General features: G+C 41.6%; 1 protein-coding gene across 2 annotated transcripts in view; it reads left to right on the top strand.

Moving 5' to 3' along the window:
* The window catches only part of LOC124152647 (phenylacetaldehyde reductase-like), a 37,816-nt gene extending 21,799 nt beyond the window's left edge, over positions 1-16,017 (top strand). Inside the window, exons 2-9 of one of the 2 annotated variants that reach the window (XM_046525652.2) lie at positions 3,738-3,939; positions 4,368-4,549; positions 4,940-5,071; positions 6,200-6,285; positions 6,521-6,641; positions 7,370-7,450; positions 10,181-10,302; positions 12,073-16,017. In XM_046525652.2, coding sequence (XP_046381608.1) covers positions 3,738-3,939; positions 4,368-4,549; positions 4,940-5,071; positions 6,200-6,285; positions 6,521-6,641; positions 7,370-7,450; positions 10,181-10,302; positions 12,073-12,465 — 1,319 coding nt within the window. In that variant the 3' untranslated portion in view covers positions 12,466-16,017. Of the gene's footprint in view, positions 1-3,737; positions 3,940-4,367; positions 4,550-4,939; positions 5,072-6,199; positions 6,286-6,520; positions 6,642-7,369; positions 7,451-8,468; positions 8,550-10,180; positions 10,303-12,072 lie in introns of both variants that reach the window. The other variant, XM_046525653.2, reaches the window with a different exon arrangement.
* The last annotated feature ends 1,989 nt before the right edge of the window (positions 16,018-18,006 follow it).

The raw sequence follows: 18,006 nt of genomic DNA on the forward strand, positions 1-18,006 counted from the left end.
AGCAGCATGTAGGTAGCAGCAGGGCCAACAACAGCATGTAGGTAGCAGCAGGGCCAACAACAGCATGTAGGTAGCAGCAGGGCCAACAGCAGCATGTATGTAGCAGCAGGGGGTCCAATAACAGCATGTAGGTAGCAGCATGTAGGTAGCAGCAGGGCCAACAGCAGCATGTACGTAGCAACAGGGGGTCCAACAACAGCATGTAGGTAGCAGCAGGGTCAACAGCAGCATGGAGGTAGCAGCAGGGGTCCAACAACAGCACATAGGTAGCAGCAGGGCCAACAATAGCATGTAGGTAGCAGCAGGGCCAACAGCAGCATGTAGGTAGCAGCAGGGCCAACAGTAGCATGTAGGTAGCAGCAGGGCCAACAGCAGCATGTAGGTAGCAACAGGGGGTCCAACAACAGCATGTAGGTAGCAGCAGGGTCAACAGCAGCATGGAGGTAGCAGCAGGGGTCCAACAACAGTACATAGGTAGCAGCAGGGCCAACAATAGCATGTAGGTAGCAGCAGGGCCAACAGCAGCATGTATGTAGCAGCAGGGCCAACAACAGCATGTATGTAGCAGCAGGGCCAACAACAGCATGTAGGTAGCAGCAGGGCCAACAGCAGCATGTAGGTAGCAGCAGGGCCAACAGCAGCACGTAGGTAGCAGCAGGGTCCAACAACAGCACGTAGGTAGCAGCAGGGCCAACAACTGCATGTAGGTAGCAGCAGGGGTCCAACAGCAGCATGTAGGTAGCAGCAGGGGTCCAACAGCAGCATGTAGGTAGCAGCAGGGCCAACAGCAGCACATAGGTAGCAGCAGGGTCCAACAACAGCATGTAGGTAGCAGCAGGGGGTCCAACAATAGCATGTAGGTAGCAGCAGGGCCAACAGCAGCACGTAGGTAGCAGCAGGGTCCAACAATAGCATGTAGGTAGCAGCAGGGTCCAACAATAGCATGTAGGTAGCAGCAGGGGTCCAACAGCAGCATGTAGGTAGCAGCAGGGGCAACAGCAGCACGTAGGTAGCAGCAGGGTCCAACAACAGCATGTAGGTAGCAGCAGGGGGTCCAACAACAGCATGTATGTAGCAGCAGGGCCAACAGCAGCACGTAGGTAGCAGCAGGGTCCAACAATAGCATGTAGGTAGCAGCAGGGCCAACAGCAGCATGTAGGTAGCAGCAGGGGGTCCAACAACAGCATGTAGGTAGCAGGGCCAACAGCAGCATGTAGGTAACAGCAGGGCCAACAACAGCACGTAGGTAGCAGCAGGGGTCCAACAACAGCATGTAGGTAGCAGGGCCAACAGCAGCATGTAGGTAACAGCAGGGCCAACAACAGCAGCATGTAGGTTGCACCAGGCGTCCAACAGCAGCATGTCGGTAGTTGAAGCTATATTCCTTTTTGTTGTTTACAACTACGTATACAGCTATTCATGTATCTCACAAAAGAGAGGTTAACATGTTAACCTTTAATCACAATGAAGGTGTGTCCATGTGAGAAATTGGGGAGTATCCTTATTATAAATAACTACAGGGCTCAATGTAAGGAACTTGAATTAACTTGCAGCAGGTGTACCAGACAAAATCGACCCGTGAAGATCCAGGTAGAGAATAGGTCATCAGCAACCCATGCTTCCAGTAAGAAGCGACTCTTGGGATCAGGCGATCAGGCTTGCTGACTTGGTTGATTCATGTCAGCGTATCTCAATTGCATAGATCAATGCTCATGATGTCAATCACTTGATTGCCTGGTCCAGACTCAAATATTTACAGACCAAAGTCATATAGCTTGGGATGAATGAACATTCATGATCTGTAATTACTGAGATCACTAAATGATGAGGCTAAATAATGTAGTGAGATGTTTTCTTTCACTTCACAATGGTTATGTACAATTGGAAATTTGAACTGTGAATTTGTGAATGTGAATTTTTACTTGTCCATATTGTCTATTGTCTATTTGTCTATTGTGTTACATATCAAATTGGGCAATTCCAGCAACGTGTTTCCACATCTCTCCACTGTGATTCTTGGGGTCATGGGTGGCCCAGTCGTCTAAAGCGCCGCAATTTGCTGTCCCTTGGACATGCCAGAAACCTATGATTGTTGGTTTGAATCCCGGATAGCCCATATTATGTTTCTAGGTTTGTCAGCACCATACCTGTGCTCGTGGGTTTCACCGAAGTGATAAACGTCTAAGATTTGTGTCACTTTGTGCTTTCCTCCCACATTAAGCTGACATGCTGCGATATAACTGGAATGCTGTTAAAAGTGGCATTAAACCCAACTCACTCACTCACTCACTCACTCACTCACTGTGATTACTGTATAAAACTGTGATGTTCCGTCTGATACTTTCTATTTCCAACATGTCTGACTCAGGTGGTCAGATTTAGCAGAGGAATACAGTTGAAAAAGTGGTGGCTGTGTAGACATCATTCGTAGCAACCAGAAGGAAAGCTTTTAGCTTTTCTCAATCAATAAGCAGAGTTGTTGAAAACAGGTCAGGGTTGTCATGAATACTGTATTTGTTTTGTGTTAAATTGTAAATGTTAATTACTGATCCCTGCAGTGAAGAACAAGATGTATGACAGCTATGTCAGTGTCACACATACTGCAGTGAAGATCAGATGTATGACAGCTGTGTCAGTGTCACACACACTGCAGTGAAGATCAGATGTATGACAGCTGTGTCGGTGTCACACACACTGCATTGAAGATCAGATGTATGACAGCTATGTCGGTGTCACACACACTGCAGTGAAGATCAGATGTATGACAGCTATGTCAGTGTCACACATACTGCAGTGAAGATCAGATGTATGACAGCTATGTCAGTGTCACACACACTGCAGTGAAGATCAGATGTATGACAGCTATGTCAGTGTCACACACACTGCAGTGAAGATCAGATGTATGACAGCTATGTCAGTGTCACACACTCTGCAGTGAAGATCAGATGTATGACAGCTATGTCAGTGTCACACACACTGCAGTGAAGATCAGATGTATGACAGCTATGTCAGTGTCACACATACTGCAGTGAAGATCAGATGTATGACAGCTATGTCAGTGTCACACATACTGCAGTGAAGATCAGATGTATGACAGCTATGTCGGTGTCACACATACTGCAGTGAAGATCAGATGTATGACAGCTTTGTCAGTGTCGCCCATACTGCAGTGAAGATCAGATGTATGACAGCTATGTCAGTGTCACACATACTGCAGTGTCATAAAGCTACTGCTTCCCCAGCCAGATATGGCACTGTCAGTACTTTCAGGCAGAAGCATCACAGCTGTTTGAAACACAGACACAAGATCTATTAGAGTATTGATTTTCTGGTAGCCATGCAACAAGAATCATGAGAATAGCCGCAGAGCTGCAGTTTTATATAGGTGATAGTCATTTTAACCAGAGATATGCAGACTGCTCTGCAATGGCATCTCAAGGTAAACAGGTTAAGTCTAAGAGGGTCATCATGGTCACTTCAGTTAACACTGTTTATTATATTTGAGTTTTGTATTTTTTTGTAAGGCTTATTTGAATGAAGATTTTGGTAACATACAACATGTACAAGGATAGTTTGTGGTTCAAAATAAAACAAATTAACCATTCAGCCTTGGGTAAATGATTTTAATGATCCTTGGCACCACTCCCTGTGATTAACCTTTTTGTTTGCACACCCTCTTGTTTGAGTAGATCTGGTTGAGGCTACCTTACTAATTCACTGATACATTCTCCTTACAGTGGTGGTGGTCACTGGCGCCTCAGGCTACATTGCAACGCATGTGGTGAAGCAGCTGCAAGAAGGCGGGTACCGAGTAAGGGGCACTGTGCGGAGCCTGCAGGATGAGAACAAGGTGAAGCACCTTCAGGACCTGTGTCCAGATGCTGCACACAAACTGGAACTTGTGGAGGCTGACCTCACCAAACCAGAATCATGGGAGGCGTAAGTTGGTTTGAAACTTTATGATTTAACAGTACCTCAGTGCTTAGCCATCTCCAAACTATAATGCTGAAGTCATTTTATGATAGACCGGGTTTTGTCTAGATTTTAGTATGTGTGTGACAATGATTTGAAACATATATTGTGAGCCAAATCAAAATGATGGGCAACAAAAGTAATCAAGGGCAAGAGAGAAACTATATGTTTGCAGTTTGTCATCTGAATCAGATGAAAGTCTTCAGTCTTTCAGAGCTGTCTTTTTAAAGCAGCATCATACGTGAGCCCGATTCTGTGAACTTTCCACTGCCTGACGACCTCTGTTAACAGAAGAAGATTAATAGTGTGGGATGTTAAATAAATGTATGTGCAGAATATGTTGTTGAATGGTTGTGTGTATGTGCTGAAATTGAAAAATGTGCTCATGTCACTAGGGCTGTGAAGGATGCAGAGTTTGTGATTCATGTGGCAAGCCCTTTCCCTGCCCAGAGCCCCAAGGATGAGAACGAAGTTATCCAGCCAGCAGTTGATGGCACACAGAGTGTGCTGAAGGCTTGTGTCTCCACCAAGACAGTCAAGAGGGTGGTCCTCACCAGCTCATGTGCTGCTATTTCCTGTAAGACAATCATCACAGTGCCATCGCATATTTTGTTCTCATTTCCAAAAATGTTAAGAATTTTTTAGGTAATTTCATTTTTCAGCAACCAAGCATTTTGTCAGTCTTAGTTCCTGTACAAGCATAAGCTAGTAGCTTTTGAGGGCTATAATACTGAACTAGTTCTCAATACTATAATTTTGATACAAATTGAAACTGAATAAAATAGTAAACATTTTTGTCTCGTTCAAGCAGGACTATCTTCAAACACTGAGGACAAGTAGAATAAGGTTTACACTAGTCCTCTGGACAAGTCTTTTAAAAAAACAAACCTAATATCTAAGGCTGAATTCCAAGACACATCTGTCACCAGTAAGGCTTCTGACAACTCTATTCATTCTGTGCCTGCAGGGGGACCATCAGCCAATGCTGACAAGGTATGCACAGAAGAGGACTGGAGTGACCTGGAGAAACTGGATGCCTATGCCAAGAGCAAGACGCTGGCAGAGAAAGCTGCCTGGGACTTTGTAAAGGAGCTACCAGGTTTGTGAGATTTCACAGATTATCTCCCCTAATGATGAAGTAAGACAAGTTCTATGGATGAACAACTTCTTTATTACAATTAGTGCGACATTTTGGTGTAGATCCTAACACCTTTATCAAGCAAGTGATGATCACTAATTGTAAGAAAGAAGTTGTTCATCCATAGAACTTGTCTTATTTCATCACACCAACTTCTAAATGCCACTGAAAGAAGTTCCCCTAATGATGCCTAATGAATGGATAATGTCTGTGAACACCATATTGAGAGATGCAAATCAATATGATGTTGGCCTTATCATTCCAATATTTTTGACCATACATGTTAAAGTGAAATATTTAAGATCCAATATCCTAACAACATTGGCTGTATTTTAAACCACATATTGACCTCTCTCCAGTCATTGTCACATATACACAACTTACTAATCATCAACGGGGGCACGGGTGGCCCAGTCGTCTAAGGCGCCGCGATTCGCTGTGCAGAGTTGCGTCCCTTGGGCACGCCAGAAACCTATGATTGTGGGTTCGAATCCCGGTTCGCCTAGATTATGTTTCTAGGTTTGTCAGCACCATACCCGTGCTCGTGGGTTTCACCGAAGTGGTAAACGTCTAAGACCTGCATCACTTCAGGCTTTCCTCCCACATTAAGCTGACACATTAAGCTGATATAACTGGAATACTGTTAAAAGCGGTGTTAAACCTCACTCACTCACTCACTCACTCACTCACTCACTCACTCACTCACTAATCATCAACAAATAGTCACTTGTTTAACCTCATGATGGGAAGGTTTATGGATTTTGAGTTTGTATGGTCAAATTAATTGCATGCAATCATTTATTGTCATTAAAACCATGCAGTCAGACATGCTAATGATTGTTAGGAATTGTTCTATGAAATTACTTCTATTCAGTGCCAATTATCCCAGACATTCCTATTTGGTTCAATTGTGGGTTGGCATCTCTGCATATGCTGTCCCTCGGCTTCCTGGAGCCTAGTAGATATGCACCCCTTATTGCTTACTGAAGAATGAATATGTATATACATGCATTGAATAAAAACAGATTATAGGAGCTTTCAGGCTGTCATGAATATGTTGAAATGACGCTTTCCGTCTCCTGTTTGCAGACTCGGACAAGATTGAACTAGCAGTTGTGAACCCTGCCTATGTAATGGGCCCAGTTCTTCATGGATCACAGTGCACCAGTATGGAGGTAGGTGTTTTACATGGATGGTTGTGATGCTCATTACAAATGTAAGTCTTGGCAGAAGACTAATCTGCAGAAGGTTACAGAAGCTTTCAGGCTATTGCCTACTTGGTGACAGTGTAGCAACAATCAGGCCATAGGATCATACATTCTGCTTGTAGGTGTGTCCGTAATGTTGGCATGTGATGTCAGGTCTACAGTATTCCTTTGTCTAATCAAGGAATGTAACTGGTATTTGCAGGTTGTCAAGCGCCTAATGGAGCGTGCCATGCCCGTTGTTCCCAAGCTGAACTTCCCGGTGGTGGATGTGCGGGATGTTGCTACCGCCCACATCAAGGCCATGGTCACCCCTGAGGCTGCAGGTGAGTGCCAGTATGACAACCAAGTTGGGGTGTGATTATCATTGCAAAGTCATGTGCAAAAAGAAACTACTTAAAAATATTATAGGTCACATTTGCTAATAAGGATGGTTCTTTGAGAACTGGGGGCGGTGGGGTAGCCAAGTGGTTATAGCATTAGCTTGTTTCGCCAAAGGCCTGGGTTCGATTCATTAAAGGGTGCCCTGTCATGATCTGTTGCTGGAATATTGCTAAAAACTGGTATTAAACCGAACTCGCTCGAAAAGAGGTGAAGCTTGGAATGACTTGGGCAGATAATGTGAACCAATTATATTTGCTCATTGTGATAAACTGTATGTTTAACTTTGAGGAAATAGATTGCAAAGAGAATTGGAATGTAATCTCCGATGGAAATACTGACTTTAGATATGGATCATGTTTCCCTGTCAGTGAATGACTTGGTAATAAGGTAACATTGGTTTATTGAGATACATACCATAATTGAAACTGTTATTTATTATATGTGGTTTCCTTTTTTAGGCTATTTTTCAGAAGGTGAATTTTAAGCAAAACTCCAATTTCCAGATGATGGTCTGTCTGCAAGGCCCTTCATTGTTCCCAGCTCATTATGTTCCCTATAGCAGTGTAAACATGCAAGACTGATCTGTGATTTTGGCTTCAGGACATCTCAGCTGTTACAGTTATTGGCAGTCAACATACTGATTCTGTTAACACATAATGATTCTTTGTAGGACATCGTCACCTTGCTGTTAATGTTAACATGTGGATGAAAGAAATGGCGCAGGCTCTTGCTAAAGAGTTCAAACCTCAAGGTGATGTTTCCGCAGGCTGGACTGAACACTGGCAGCATGTCACTGTGTCAAGCATGTGCTCATGATGATGTCTTGTGTGCTGCATGTATGTGTCAAATGTTTGTCATTTGTATTTAGATTGCAGTTTTTTCAGTTTACTACTTTTAACAAATAACCACCACAACTCTCCTTGAAGCTACTCCCTGTCACTTACCACAACATTGACTGTACACAGGGTTTTACTTGCCCCACATAGCTAGGGGTCCAGGGAACCTACAATAAGTAATTGCAAGGCCCTTACAGGAAAAAGGTGGGTCCTGTTTGGTGGTAATCAACTGGTGTTGTGTAGTGTACTGTAAGATTTGATAATTACTTTAATTACAGCACCTTTATATTTCGTGTCAAGAATTTGGTACAATGAGTATTACTTATGTGTCCCTGAGGATGCACTATATGTTATTTTTCTATGTCCATTCTATTCGTTTGTGCTTACTGGATGCACATTTCTGCTTCATGTAAAACCCTGTGGTACATCTTCAGGAAGAAATTGTAGGATTCTTTCTGATAATTTACAAAGCACTGATAATTTGGGTGAATTGTTTAATGTCTGTTCACAATATTCACAGTTACAGTGGAAGGCACATAAAGCAAGACTGATTTTTCTTTTGTCCTTTACAGATGTTATTCCAACCTTGTTTGTGTTTAATTGTGTTGTGTTGCGTTGTATTGTGTTGTGGTGCGTTGTATTGTATTGAAGATTTGCAAACAGTTTCCATGGAGCATAATAAACAAGTAATGACATGACAGTATTAATACTAATAGGATGCTTTTTATCACGTTTCCACCTTGAGTTAGGTTTGCTGGTTTCAAGCAATGTATTCTGTGCAGCTGTTTGCAAGTCTGATACAGAACTGGCCAGGCCACCTCGTCCGCAAGGGGCTTGGACAATGCTAGTGGTTTCATTAACAGTTACTTGTTGCTTTCTGCTTTGTATTGACTTGCATGATTATTTGTATGTTTGCTTGCATGTTTTGTGCAGGTGGACGGCACATTTGTTATGCTCAGAACATGTGGTTTAAAGAAATGGCTCTAATTTTGTCCAACAAATTTGATAGCCAAGGTGAGTTTATGCAGGATTACCACAGATAAGTAATCATTATATCAATCACTGGATTGTCTTGTCCAGACCCGATTATTTACAGACCGCCTTCAAACAGCTGGAATATTGCTGAGTGCAAATGAACAAACCTATATATACATGTATATATATATAAGATAGCTATGGGATAAATCGCAAAGAACAATGAAGAACGGAGCATGGTTTATTTCACAATTAAAACATTGTTCTATCATGACATCATTTATAGAGATTAAACATGCGCTTGCAACTTGATGAAATTGAACATTATTTTTGAGAGGGAGGTGTCTAGTGAGTTGTTCCTCGTAGACGTAGCTGGGCAATGTAAGATAAATGCAAGGGCCGAACAATCGCATCCAAAAGTTGGAGAGATATGACAATTGGTTTTGGGAGAAAAGGTGCAGAAAAACGACTACATATTGTAAGAATATCTGGGAAACACCAAATTTATCCCTCCCCCCCTCCCCTGTTCATAATATGGACTTGTTCGACATTTCCGAGGTCGGATTCTATTCAGGGAGTCATCATTATTTAAATACTAGTATTATTTAAAGCTTGGACGTTTTATCACGTTTTTTTAGGCTGAACATAATATTGATATCTCATATAAGAAATAAACGAATTGTGGTCGAAGTTTATTCTCCTTGCAATGTTTTATTCTACAATAAACAATTCCTACCCGTCATATATTTCTTAAGTATGATGCAATGATTAAAGCGCCCCCTTGTCGTATCAAAGAGTACTGATTCTGATCATGGAAACAAAGTTGAAATACTTCATGTTCCCACTGTTATATTGCTGAAATATTCCCGACATGGGTACAATGTGTGAAGCCCATTTCTGGTGTCCCCCGCTGTGATATTGCTGTAATATTGCTAAAAGCAGCGTAAAACCATACTCACTCACTATATTGCTGAAATAAGTCAGTGCAAAACATTTTGTCACCGCAAGAACTCGTAGGCCATACAATCACCATTAGCATAGTGAAGGATGCCCTGACCTCAGTCCTTCACAGTATCAGAGATAAACAGGTTGTTAGAGGACTAACAATAAGTGAAACATCCAAGTTACAAAGATTGACTGTCACAGTGCAGGTGATTGTGAAACAGTTATTGTTGATATGTCTTTATATTAGTTTAGAGTGTGTAATGTCTGCTTGAAATCATTTAAAGTTTGCATGATCCATGTCTGCATGTCTGAAGTGAATGTTATGTTTATCACAGCACTCAAAACTGCTTATTTGTTTTATCTTTGTTGTTGTATGAAAGTTGTTTCGTAACTGACTTTGCAGGAAATGGTATGCATGTACACTGTTAGAGTATCAGTACCAAGTAGTAAACAAACACATCTTTAAGCTCAGTCCTTCACTTTGTAATTTGTAGTTCCTACTGTAAGCATCATAACTTCACCAAGCAACAAGTTTATGCCAGCTTCATAATGAAGTAATGTAACTGTCATCCTGCATAGCTGTGCGTTCAGTTAGTGTACTCAGAAGAGTGATATGAAGCATTATAGTGTATCCCTAAAGCATGGTAGTATTTTCTGTGGAAGTGGTAGGTTAGTGATGTTGTGTGACTCTGGCAGTGTTTGTAACGTGTGGATTGTGTGTACAGGTTACAACGTTCCCACCATGAACTGCCCCTATTTTGCACTGTGGATGACTAGCCTATTTGACAAGACCATCAAGATGATTCTACCCAATGTCAACAAGGTCTACAAGTTTGACAATACAAGGGTAAGCCCTGTTTTCATAGAAAAACCTTCTGGCATTTCTAGCCACCCAACATTAAGACAACAAATCGAAGTGAGCCTTGGCCCATCTGTCTGTCTGTCTGCATTCCACTGAAACTACTCTCCCAATCTGTCTGTCTGCATTCCACTGAAACTACTCTCCCAATCTGTCTGTCTGCATTCCACTAAAACTACTCTCCCAATCTGTCTGTAAGCATTCCACTGAAACTACTCTCCCAATCTGTCTGTATGCATTCCACTGAAACTACTCTCCCAATCTGTCTGTCTGCATTCCACTGAAACTACTCTCCCAATCTGTCTGTCTGCATTCCACTGAAACTACTCTCCCAATCTGTATGTCTGCATTCCACTAAAATTACTCTCCCAATCTGTCTGTCTGCATTCCACTGAAACTACTCTCCCAATCTGTCTGTCTGCATTCCACTAAAACTACTCTCCCAATCTGTCTGTATGCATTCCACTGAAACTACTCTCCCAATCTGTCTGTAAGCATTCCACTGAAACTACTCTCCCAATCTGTCTGTCTGCATTCCACTAAAACTACTCTCCCAATCTGTCTGTATGCATTCCACTGAAACTACTCTCCCAATCTGTCTGTCTGCATTCCACTAAAACTACTCTCCCAATCTGTCTGTCTGCATTCCACTAAAACTACTCTCCCAATCTGTCTGTCTGCATTCCACTAAAACTACTCTCCCAATCTGTCTGTCTGCATTCCACTAAAACTACTCTCCCAATCTGTCTGTCTGCATTCCACTAAAACTACTCTCCCAATCTGTCTGTAAGCATTCCACTGAAACTACTCTCCCAATCTGTCTGTCTGCATTCCACTAAAACTACTCTCCCAATCTGTCTGTCTGCATTCCACTAAAACAACTCTCCCAATCTGTCTGTCTGCATTCCACTAAAACTACTCTCCCAAACTGTCTGTATGCATTCCACTAAAACTACTCTCCCAATCTGTCTGTCTGCATTCCAATGAAACTACTCTCCCAATCTGTCCGTCTGCATTCCACTGAAACTCCTCCCATTCGGTCTGTCTGCATTCCACTAAAACTACTATCCCAATCTGTCTGTATGCATTCCACTAAAACTCCTCTCCCAATCTGTCTGTAAGCATTCCACTGAAACTACTCTCCCAATCGGTCTGTCTGCATTCCACTGAAACTACTCTCCAAATCTGTCTGTCTGCATTCTACTGAAACTACTCTCCCAATCTGCCTGTCTGCATTCCACTGAAACTACTCTCCCAATCTGTCTGTTTGTATTCCACTGAAACTACTCTCCCAATCTGTCTGTCTGTGTACATTCTACTGAAACTAAATTCCATCTGTCTGTATACATTCTACTGAAACTACTCTTCTGTAAGAGTTCAGGGCAAATAAACATTGAAAAATCTATATCTGGCTGCAAAAAAGTATATGTTTTTCACTTTGTAAATTTTAAAATGAGCACTAAAGCTCTCAGTTTTAGTTTGAAAAACAGACTGATAATTCTAAATGGCTGCCAATGCAGCCACCTATAAAGTGTCTGAATACTGTGAGTGTAAACTCTTCTATACTATGTGTTCACTTTACATGCCAGGCAATTCATGTGGTATTAATGCTCTCTGTAAGACCAGACCTGGTTATGTACAAGCACCTGGGATATAGCTGGAACGTTGCTGACAGCAACATAAAACAAGGAAGAAGGAAAACTCCATTTGGGTAAGATGATGGTTTCTGAAGTAAGTGTACCTTCTCGTGTGTTGCAGATGAAGGATGTCCTGGGCATCACTCCACGAGAGACAAAGGAGACCTTGACTGATATGGCCTACAGCATGATAGAGGGAGGCTTCATCAAGAAGTCCAAGAAGTATAAGGGCCCCAATGCTGGAGGAGATGAGGAAGCAAACAAGGAGGACGAGAAGAAGGAGGAGGAGAAGGAGGGAGATGAAGAGAAGCCGAAGGAGAATGGAGAGATCAAGGAAGACAAGGGAGATGATGATCTCAAGAAGGAAGATGGAGAGAAGGAGGAGGAAAACAAGGAGGAGGAGAAGAAGGGAGATGAGATCAAGGAGGAGGAGAAGACTGAGGATAAGAAAGAAGAAAATACTGAGGAGAAAAAGGAAGAAAAGACTGAAGAAGCTCCAGCAGAGAACAAATAAATGGCTTTGTCAGGAATTCTGTGTCATCTCTACCTTCAGTGCTGCAGCCAGGTTTATGAGCAACCAATCTATTTCATCACATAAGAATCATCTAGTCTTTCGAGGGAAGAGGGATGGTCATCAACACAACATGCTTGGAAGTCAGCATCTACACTAGCTGCTTGTGATTTCTGTAGGGAAGTTTCTGCTGTGGCCTGGCTGCAACATTGTTCCATTGAAGCATTTACTGGACTAGAAAGGAGGGAGGAAGTTATCACAATGTGGCCATATTTTTGTGCAGCTTTGGTTAGTGTGACTTTTAATTCAATCCATCTCTTCATATAATTAATGAAGCATATTTGACTACTGTGACCGTAGCTGCTATCACAACTTCACAGGCGGTCGTTCTTGACTGCGGTGACACCACTGTACCAGCTGTTTCGTGCCTCCAGTATTCTTGAATAATATTCATGTACATCATCCTGTATTACATATGTCTAGCTCTGCTGATGATAATTGCTGATATTGCTTAATATGTCGGTTTTGATGCTTATTCTGTTTTTGTTTCATAACAAAGGTTGTTGAGCTCAATTCTAAAAACCAGCAGCATGGACAACATCAGGTTTGATGTACCTGCTCAATCTACCAATGGTACAGATTTACAACCATTACAATGAGTGGATTCTAGTTATTGCCACTACGTGTCAGTGCCATACTGTTGCTAATCAAGTATGTTGACGTTAAGAACTCCCTAACATTTGTATTAAGGTGTGGTTATCCACTAACCTCTGGCTAATGTCAGGTCTCTACACCACTGTGCTTGGGTTGTGTCTTTCAACAAGTCACTAACATGTCTATGTTAGTGTTTAATATTACTTATGATGCTTGTGTCCAAAGTGATATGAAATTGTGCCATTGATGTCTTGAACGGTATTAAGATATGGGTGTTCCAGCTGATTGTGCTTGAAGGTAGCAGTAGTAGTAGCCAGTAAGACAGTGTGTACTAGATCTACATCATGCAGTGGTCTGAAATCCAATGTTATGTTCATTTCAAGTTATCACAATTTAGGGATCACTTTGGGTTCACCTTTTGCAATGTTGGCAGCATTATGATAAACCAGTGCATTGTATAGACATAGCTGTACTGCAGAAAACCTTCCATTGCTGTCCTCCTGTGTTCATTTGTCTTTGATGGTGAAACATAGGTGGGCAGGCACAGACAGCAGTCTGGCAAGGTAGTCTTTTGTGGATAAGGAGAAGGGTAGCTTATGATTCGGGGTGATCACCTCTAGAGTGTCCAGTTTCATGTGGGACTGCCCAAAGCTTGTGTGGAAGGCCTGTTCTGTTGAGTCAGATCACCTTAGACAGAAACGCTTTCCCTGGCCTGCAGGTTACCTTGGTGATGTCAACATGCTCACTGTCAGTGGAAGGGTTTCTAATGGGTTGCATTCCCTAATGAACAAATTGACCATGTCATGTGACCCCTAGTATTTTTAGACAACAGTGACTTACTCCTGGATCTGACTTACTGGAGCAGGAACTTCCTCAATAGAAGGTTTTCTGTGCGTAGGTGTTCTACTCCCTGGAGCCACCCACCTACACGACTCAGAGGAGCTTTCTCAAGATGTTTCGCAATTGTTCATCAGATCATGCAGTAACTGTCCTTGTGGTAATCCTGTCTATTGGCATATAATGCTTTGAACTGTGGTAGGGATAATGAAAGCTCCATCATCAAGCTGAATCTACATCTGTTTGTGCTGTTTTTCCTATTGTGCATCTTGAGAAGCTTGTGTAGCCACTGACGTGACTCTATGGAGCAGGCAGGGACCAAGATAGGGTGTTAGGTAGTTCATAGCAGGCCTAACTAGCAATCAAGCATTTTCACTGGAGGTGCATAAGCTCTACATGCATCCCTATTCTACTTAGCTTATTTTTTGTTTTACATATTTTCATGCGGTATTTTGTACAATATATATTCTCATGTTTCTTTACAACATGACACTTTTTCTCTTTCACCTGTAATGATGTTGATATATATATTTTTTTTATTTGCTATCTTTTGGGCTCAATGTTGCCAGAATTTGTACACCAAACGTCAAGAGTGTCATAATTCTGGACAATACCATTTTCTACTTAAAGGTCCCTGATTCATTATTGCAATTAAAGGTTCTTAAAACCATAATGGAAAGAGTCTAAAAATCCTTCTGGCTTTACATTTGCTCAAAGAAAGCATATTTTATCTGAATATCTTTCATCTATAACATCTCAGTAGATGTGTAACCTGGGGACATGTAGAATGGATATATCAAGTTAGTGTAACTAGTTACATCCACTCCTTGCTTTTTTCACATTACAAGTGGCCTTTTCCAAATGTCGGAGATGGCGTTGGAGAGACAATCGTGGTTCCATGACTGTTACATGATGGTGGGGTGAGAGATACGTGCCCAGAAGGTGCTTAGCTATAACATATGTACAGTGCTGTTACGGTAGTGACTACATGGTTTAGTAAGTGCTGTTGCTAGTAGTCCGCCACAACTAATATCATGCCAAACAATTGCGTTGTAGAGCTCAGCCCTCAACTACTTATAGAGGTGCCATTGACTGACATGTCATCAGGTCTCATCTTCAGTCAAGCATGAACCTGAATATTGCAGTTTCATGTACCATTGACAGCCTTAACATTTGGTTGTGGCATAATGTGGCCTACCCATGTATCTCACCTGCTGTAGGCGGGACCTGATGACTGTCTTCCTGCCGTGTTGTAGTGCTCAGAACAGTTGACAGTATTGTACTCCTATGTTGATATTATTGTAGCTTTAGTTAGTGATATTCACCCATATAACCCACTTCTGGTCAGTTTTGTATCCATGCCATTATTTTGCTATTTATTTTATCAACTTTGCATATACCTCTACTTCTAAAGAGATTTTGGACTTGCCAATACATTTTGATAATTTTAAGCATATTTTTATGATGTCATCAAAATATCAATGTGCTATCTTTTTATACATGTATATCATCGTTTGAAGCATTTTGGTATTTTGTATAAATTGCATTACATTCCAAATCAGGCACCAGTAGGTATTCTCATGTCCCTCGCCCAGGTGGATCCCTGGCATAAGCCAGAGAACCACCAGGAGTAGACCTGTTAGTATACAGACGGTGTATATAGGGGGTGGAACATTCATACAATACTCCTGAGAGTTTACAGAATTAACATTTAGAATCATGTTTGAGAATTCTTCTTCTGTATAAAATAAGAATGGTCAGTAGCCTGATCTCCAAACCAGGACAGAGAACACCTTTTGTGTGTACCTATAGTCCTCTGTTATTCAGCATAATGCCTGGCTTGTGCCCAGCTGTTGAGGGTTAGGTTGAGGTAACAGTGGTTCCACCTGGGTTGGAGGGGGGCATGCAGGGTGTCCACACACCTGGTTCAGGGTGATGTATCTTGCACTGCCAAAATGCCTTATTTGACTGGCCTCTTGCTTCCACTGTGTCGGCTTTCAGCAACTTTCTCTACTGCTCAATCAAATGTGCATATTTGTGAAATAAAAATTTCTGATTTGGAAATCATTGTTCTCTTTTCTGTACAGTTGGAGCTATTCAGGTTGCAGTGTGTTGCATCTAGATGTATGTTGAGCTCAAGAATTATTGGAATTCTCGATTAATTCTATAGGATAGTAATTTCAAATGTGTGTGTAATATATATATATATATATATATATATATATATATATATATATATTATAATCGAGTACACACATATTCATAAAGGAATATGGTATCTATTGCAAATGTGATGGATTGTGACATTATTTCTTTTTCTAGAAATAGAAAATACATTGAATTTTGCACATTATGTATTTCATATTTTTGGTTAGGCATCATTCCTGTTGCTTTGGTGTAATATTGCCATTAGGAGTAGATTGACTTAGGAAGACTACTTCTAGTAAAGTAGTGGCCGACTGCTAAGGCAGAGAGCCATACAGGGAGTGGCTATATGACCTTCTCCATGCAAGTCCTGCAACACTGATATGACTAAAGTATGGATTTATGAAACGTAAGACTAAAGAACTGTTGGCAATGAAAATATATAGATTTTTGGCCTTTTCTTGTGATTACTTAAAGAAAGGCAATGATTTTAGAAGCATATTAAAATACATCTTACTAATTGGAGCGTGGCCTAAGGCATCCAAGTGTCTATGAAAAGTAACTTTTACTCATAAATATATTGTCAACTTTGTAAAGACTTGACTCTGCTATGAAAAGCATGAAACAGATGATACTCTGTTGTGAGGGGTTGCCAGGTGATGCGCATTGTGTGACACTGCTTAAATCCTGACAGCGCAAGTCAATAGACATGTTTGTGGTTTCAAACACATTCTCCATGAATCGTAGGAAACGGACGTAAAATATCTCTTGCTGGCCTGTGTGTACAAAAAGATATTCTTAAAATCCTTGCTCAGCGTCTGTAGCCGAGTGGTTCACTCACTAAGCTCTATGTACGAAGATTACTACCTTGATTTCACTGACACAGACTAACATCTAGTCTGACATGTGACACATACTGGTGTGTATCTTGGGAGCAGATTAGCCAATTAAAATCAACAGTAGCAAGCACCCCTGAAATTATACATTTCCGAATGTTAACTATGAATGGGTTCCTCAGGAAATATAAAGAATAATTTACCAACCTAATTGTGGCAACATATATACTACTCAAAAGGGGTTAAGGATCACCCGATTCTTTCATAATGGTAATGTTAATCTGTCAGGACTACTCTTTTGAGTAGTATACTTTAAAAAACCCAGGTCTTCACTTGTACACTCCTGGTACGAATCACCCCAGGGTCTGTACAATATGTTCAGATATGGCGGTGATGCACACTGCTGTCACCTTACTCCATACTGTATCAGGGTGTCCAGTTGGTGGGGATTGACACAATTTTCACCTGACTTCATCCTCTGTATCAAGGTTTGTTTGTTTGTTGTTTTACCCCGAACTCAGCAATATTCCAGCTATATGACGGCGGTCAGTAAATAATCGAGTATGGACCAGACAACCCAGTGATTGATGTCTAAAGCATCGATCCACGCAATTGGGATCGATGACATGCTTCAACCAAGTCAGCGAGCCTGACCACCCGATCCCGTTAGTCGCCTCTTACGACAAGCATAGTCGCCTTTTACGGCAAGCGTGGGTTCCTGAAGACCTATTCTAGCCCGGGTGTATCAAGGTGTCCAGTTGGTGGTGATGGACACTGTTATCACATTACTCCTCTATCAGGGTGTCCGGTTGGGCGTGTGATTATAGGTGATTTTCTCACACGTGTAAATCGACTGGTGTTTCTTGTGATAGATGAATTGTCTTCTGTTCACTTCTCCATTGCATGGTATGGTATTTGTGTTTTGGGGCAACTAGGATCATGAAAGGTCTATTTGCGCCCAAAACATCAATTGAGATGATTAACCAATCTACCTCATGATACAGTTTAGATTTTATAACCGCAAGTAATCACTATTTCTTTTCTGAAAAAAAGAAGAACTCATCCCTGAGTA

This window comes from Haliotis rufescens, unplaced genomic scaffold, assembly GCF_023055435.1.
Source record: "Haliotis rufescens isolate VD_foot unplaced genomic scaffold, xgHalRufe1.0.p SCAF_9, whole genome shotgun sequence".
In the NCBI taxonomy this organism is placed as follows: domain Eukaryota; kingdom Metazoa; phylum Mollusca; class Gastropoda; order Lepetellida; family Haliotidae; genus Haliotis; species Haliotis rufescens.